The sequence below is a fragment of the Megascapheus bottae genome, chromosome 6 (assembly GCF_031878675.1).
Source record: "Megascapheus bottae isolate mThoBot1 chromosome 6, mThoBot2.hap1, whole genome shotgun sequence".
Lineage (NCBI taxonomy): Eukaryota > Metazoa > Chordata > Mammalia > Rodentia > Geomyidae > Megascapheus > Megascapheus bottae.
Genome location: NC_143514.1, coordinates 43,080,447 through 43,085,934, shown reverse-complemented (window position 1 = coordinate 43,085,934; position 5,488 = coordinate 43,080,447). Strand labels below are relative to the sequence as shown.

General features: G+C 44.7%; 1 protein-coding gene across 1 annotated transcript; it reads left to right on the top strand.

The window, feature by feature from the left end:
• Positions 1 to 1,031: 1,031 nt before the first annotated feature.
• Positions 1,032 to 2,330, top strand: L1td1 (LINE1 type transposase domain containing 1). Its single transcript, XM_090333981.1, has one exon. The coding sequence runs from the start codon at positions 1,032 to 1,034 to the stop codon at positions 2,328 to 2,330; it is 1,299 nt and encodes a 432-aa protein (XP_090190107.1).
• The last annotated feature ends 3,158 nt before the right edge of the window (positions 2,331 to 5,488 follow it).

The following is a 5,488-nucleotide window of genomic DNA, read 5'->3' as shown; positions in this document are numbered from 1 at the left end:
GGCTGATGACAGTGTTGGGTCTCTTAACTTATAGCCAGCCTATCCTATGTAGTGAGATTATCTCCAGAAGGAAGAAGTTCCTTAAAGGAAAACATGTGACACTAAAAATAGATGATTTGGGGCCGGGAGTTTGGCCTAGGAGTAGAGTGCTTGTCTAGCATGCATGAAGACCCAGGTTCTCAGCACCGCATACACAGAAAAATGCCAGACGTGGTGTTTCGGCTCAAGTGGTAGAGCTCTAGCCTTGAGAAAGCCCAAGGGCAGTGCTGAGGCCCTGAGCTCAAGCCCAGGACTGCCCCCCCCCCCAAAAAAAAATGACTTTATACTGGGTGCCCTGACTCAGAAAGATCAAGAAAGTCTTGGTTCAAGCCAACGCAGACAAAATGTTAATGAGACCTTATCTACAGAAAACATGCTTAGAGTCGTGGTATGTACCCATAACCCCAGCTATTTAGAAGTCCCAGCTTAGGAGGATTGCAGAATGAATCTAGCTGAGGCAATATGTGAGTTCCTACCAGAACAAAGAATAATAAAAGGGCTAGGGGAGATCGGGTTTAAATATAGTAAAGTCTGAGTTCAAGCTCCAGGGGAAAATTAAGTAAGCAGTTTTCGAGACACTAACTGCAGATTGTTAAATGTTAGACATACTGAATTTATGAAGTGAAATGAAACTTTTAATTCATGTCAAAGATACATGATTGAAATAACTCATTTTTAACTTTCAGGGTAAAACTGTAATGCACTCAAATCAAGAGGCTGGAGGCACTGCACATGATGGCTTGAGCTTCCTCTTTGTCAAAGAGGTGAAAGTTGTTAGACCAAAGGCGAAGAATGGAGGGACCCAAAAATCTTCACAAACCTCCAGGTTGGAGCACGAAGGAGAGGAAACCTCCGAGACAGAATGGGAGGGAGAAGAGATCTCAGGGACAGAGGAAGAGGAAGGGGAAGAGGCCTCAGAGTTGGAGGAGGAGGAGGAAGAAGCTTTAGGGATAGAGGAAGAAGAGGAGGAAGGGGAAGAAGAGGCCTCAGAGATGGAGGAGGAGGAAGACGAGGCAGATGAGGCAGAAGAGGTCTCTAAATTAAGAGAGAAACAGGGCTCTATCTTTCAAGGTCTTTCCGTGGTAAACACAAAGCGTGGAACCACACAAACAGCCAAGGAAGGCTTGGAGATTAGTCTTGTTGACTTGGTAATGGATCCCCAGGTAGAGGAGGAAGAGGAAGTAGGAAAGACGAAAGCTATGACCCAGCCCAAGAAAAAAGAGAACTTTTATGGACTTAAAGACATTGCTTTTAGTTACTTGGTTTGGGATGCGGAGAAGAAAAAGTTGATTAAGTGCTGGGAGGTAAACAAAACCCAGGAAGAAGAGGGAACAGCTACACCTTGCCTGACCTTGTACTTGTCCCCTCCCCCAGAACCACTAGTCGTGAGTAGTGGTGAGACTAAACAGCATCCACAGGTAGACTTGAGTGCTACATCAGGAATCCCTTCCTTTCTAAGGGAAACCGAGGGAGAGAGATACAAAGCCTTCCAAACAGACGACCTGGCATCTAGAGAAGCTGTCTTACTCCAGGAAACGGAAGAAGACTTCAGAAGAAGTGTTATCCGTATGTTTAGGGAGGTACAGGAGAAGGTTGAGAACATACACAGTGGTCATCCAAATATCTTGGAAATTGAAAACTCAATAGATGATCTCTATAACGTGATGAACTATCTTGAAATGATAGTATACAGTCTAGAGGATGAAGTGAAGGCTTTGTCCAGGAGCACAACACAAATGACGAAGCACATCATGAGCAAAGAAAGGCTAAGAGATAGAGAAGACAAATTTAGAAGCTCCAACATCCGAGTGATAGGAATTCCAGAAAAAGAGAACCAAGGGAATGAAGCAGAAGACATAATTAAGGAGGTACTTGAAGAAAACTTTCCGGAAATGAAGGATTCCGGTTTTGAGATTGTGAGTGCTAACCGAATACCAAGTTCAGTTGATAAAAAGAGACCCACTCCCAGGCACATCTTGGTGAAGCTTCAGAATGCCAGTGATAAACATAAAATCCTAAGGGCATTCAAAGAGAAGAAAGCAGTAACCTATCGGGGAACAGGAGTCCGCTTGACAGCAGACTTATCTCTGAGCACTTTAGATGCTAGAAGTCAGTGGACCAATATCATTAAAGCTCTGCAAGAGGAAGGCTTTGAGCCTAGGATCCGGTATCCAGCCAAACTGGTGTTTGATTTTGAGGGTCAGACAAAAGTGTTTGTTGATACTGAAGAATTTAGGGGGTTTATTTCTTGTATTCCCTCTTTGAAGGAATCATTGGAGGATATAATTTAGTCATCTAGGAGTCCTTTCCTCCCGTCAGCACATCTGAAAAACTCAACAAAAGTTGAATTGAGGTCTCGCACAAGCTGCCCACAAGGACAGACAGCTAACAGCTTATATTGGGGTGAAAGGACATACATAAATGGTGAATGCTAGCCATTTATCAGCTTTAATGGTAAAGATCATAGCTTGCACAGGAGAAAACTTCTGTTAAATAATCCTTTGTCATTATGTGACTATGAAAACTTTTTCTTGCTTGAATATGCCTCGTCTGCTTTTTTATCTTACATTTTCAGATTATTTGTCACTATTACCCTATATAGTTTAATATCATTTACATTTCATTGCTTAACACATCAAAAGATTGAATCTCAGGCTGGGAATGTAGCTTACCTAGCATGCACAAAGCCCTGGTTCAATTCCTTAGTACCACAGAAAAAGAAAATGCCAGAAGTGGCACTGTAGCTCAAGTGGTAGAGTGCTAGTCTTGAGTAAAAGAAGCTCAGGGACAATGACCAAGCCCTGAGTTCAAACCCCAGGACTGGCAAAGAAAAAGAATTCAGATCTCTTCCAAACATGTGACAGTAGTATTTTCGTTTGTAAATTGGCGTGCAATGGTTAAAAAATGGAGTAAGAAAAGGAAAGTAATGTAGCCACTTTAAGGCATTTGCCACAAGCACAATTTATCTATCCTTTCCTTGCCAATTCAATTTCACCTGTCATTTTGCTAGCCCTATCTCTCCTCCAATGAGCGCCTGCCAAGAGATTACCTGCTTTTGCCTCAGAAGTTGCCTAAGTTCTGTGCAGGTTCTAGTTTCTTAGCATGCTAATGGCTAGTTCCTTCCTGGTGGGATTTATTTTTTTGCCAGTCAGGGGGCTTGAACTCACTGTCCTTGGGCTTTCTCAAGACTAGAGCTCTACCACTTGAGCCACAGCACCACCAGCTTTTTCTATGTATGGAACTGAGGAATCTGTACATGCTAAGCAAAGTCTACCGCTAGGCCAAACTCCCTGGGCTAGTGATTGTCAGTCTGTGCACTGTCTGAACTCTTGTTCAAGGCTAGCTCTCTACCACTGACCCAAGGTGCCACTTCTGGCTTTTGAATGATTCGTTGGAGATAAGAGTCTCATGGGGGGGGGGCCGGGAGTTTGGCCTAGTGGTAGAGTGCTTGCCTAGCATGCACGAAGACCCGGGTTCAATTCCTCGGTACCCCACATAGCAAAAAGCTGGAAGTGGTGCTGAGGCTCAACTGGTAGAGTTCTAGCCTTGAGAAAGTCCAAGGACAGTGCTCAAGCCCTGAGCCCAAGCCCAGGACTGGCAAAAAAAAAGTCTCATGGGGACTTTTCTGCCAGAGCTGTCTTTGATCCTTGATCCTCGGATCTCAGCCTCCTGAGTACCTAGGATTATAGGTATGATCCCCCAGCACCCAACCTGGTGGGCTCTTCATGAAGACTCCACTGATGGTTACAGCCTCTTCCTCCACACAGATCACAGGGCAAGTCCGTCAAGCTGCTCATGGTTTCGAAGTCTGGTTTTTGCAGTATTAGAATGGTGCTGCTGACTCTGCTACTAGGGTTTGTACTTGGGACTTCTCACTAAACTGACAGTCATTTAGGCCTGTTTCCCTGGCTTGAGACACTCAAGGATTTGTCAGCCAGGGTCTACCCACTGTGGGGCTTTTCTGCCATCACATGCTTGGGTTAGCCTGTAAGAGTTGGAGGTGGTCAGGCTACATTGAGGTCTAAAATGCTGTTTTACAATATGCTAAATTTACCATATGCTAAATTTACCAATCTATACACGTTTTTGGGTTCTCACCAGGCTGGCCTTGAGCTCTCTGACTTGGATCTTAGCATTCTGCCTCAGCCTCTCAATAAACACCCTACCACTAGGCCAAACTACTGGTCCCGAAAACTTCAGGGAGGAGCCTGAGACAGGCTTGGAGAGTCTGGGAGATCAGGGTAGAGAGCAAGGGACAAGGCTGTACTATGCTGGGAAGAAGGGCCTAGCCCAGGCTTCCTGGAGGAGGAGAGAGGAACATGGCTGACTTCCTCCAAGGATAGTGACCAGACACCCTGTGGTTTATACCAGTAATCCTAAGCTGAGATCCAGAGTGTTAGTGCCCAAAAACTAGAGAGAAATGTACAATTTGCCAGCAGAAAGCTAGTGGTGTAGTTCAAGTGATAGAGGAAAAATCAAGCCCTAATCTATGGAGTTTTTTTTTTGGGGGGGGGGCGGGATTGTGACAGCTGGACTTTCATGCAAAATGCCTTTCAGATTCTGGATGTAGGTCCTCTTTCCTCTCCCACTCCCTATACTTTCCCTAGAGACTCAGCTTCCTCCACCCCCACTGCACTCCTCCTCCCCCAAGGGAATTATCTTCCACATTGGAAATGCCAAGTTTTCTCATTTGGGCCAGACATGTCTGCATCTCTCCCAGCCACAGGCTGTGTGCCTGACCTTTCTAAGCACAGCAGCAATCCCCGGCCCCCCAGTAATCCTGCTCATTTTTATGCCTTAAGTATATCTGTCATTTTATTTGGATACATTATTATAATACAGTGTTAATATTTAACCACAAAATGCTGTTAAACATCATCCTTTTATACAATCTTATCTGAAGACAGATTTTCTTAGTTTCCAGTCATTCAATATTTATGGAGCACCTGGTACATAAGCCTGCTCATTTTCCAGATGTCTGAGCTATAGAGCAGGGCTCCTGCTTCCAGACTGGGCACAGAACAGAAGGGGTGCAGGAAAGGCCGCTGATGTCACCTGCTCTAGCACACAGGTCCACCCAGGTTGTGGACATCTCTTTCCAGCTCAGGCTGGAGTCCTGGCTGAACTTTTACACGGAGGAGGGAAACTGACTTCCAATGGTATCCTTGATTAAAAGTCAGTGTGAAGGGCTGGCTACAGGCTTGGCTCAAGTGATGGAGCATCAGCTGTGAGCAAGCAATCAAACCTAGACCACAAAGCCCTGAGTTCTTTCAGATTATTTCTTTCCCTTCATAAGTAGCCTTCTTTGGGTATTTTATTATAGCAACAAATGGACTAACACAGATGTGCACTGCAAATTCCCAGAGACATTTTGATGCAGAAGGAGAGGTATTATTTTAATATACAAAGAAAAGACAGGCCAGATCCTTGCTAGTCAAAAGGAAAAACA

Coding starts and splice junctions, on each gene's coding strand:
- L1td1 (XM_090333981.1), top strand. CDS start 1,032: ATGGAGGAGGAGGAAGACGAGGCAGATGAGGCAGAAGAGGTCTCTAAA.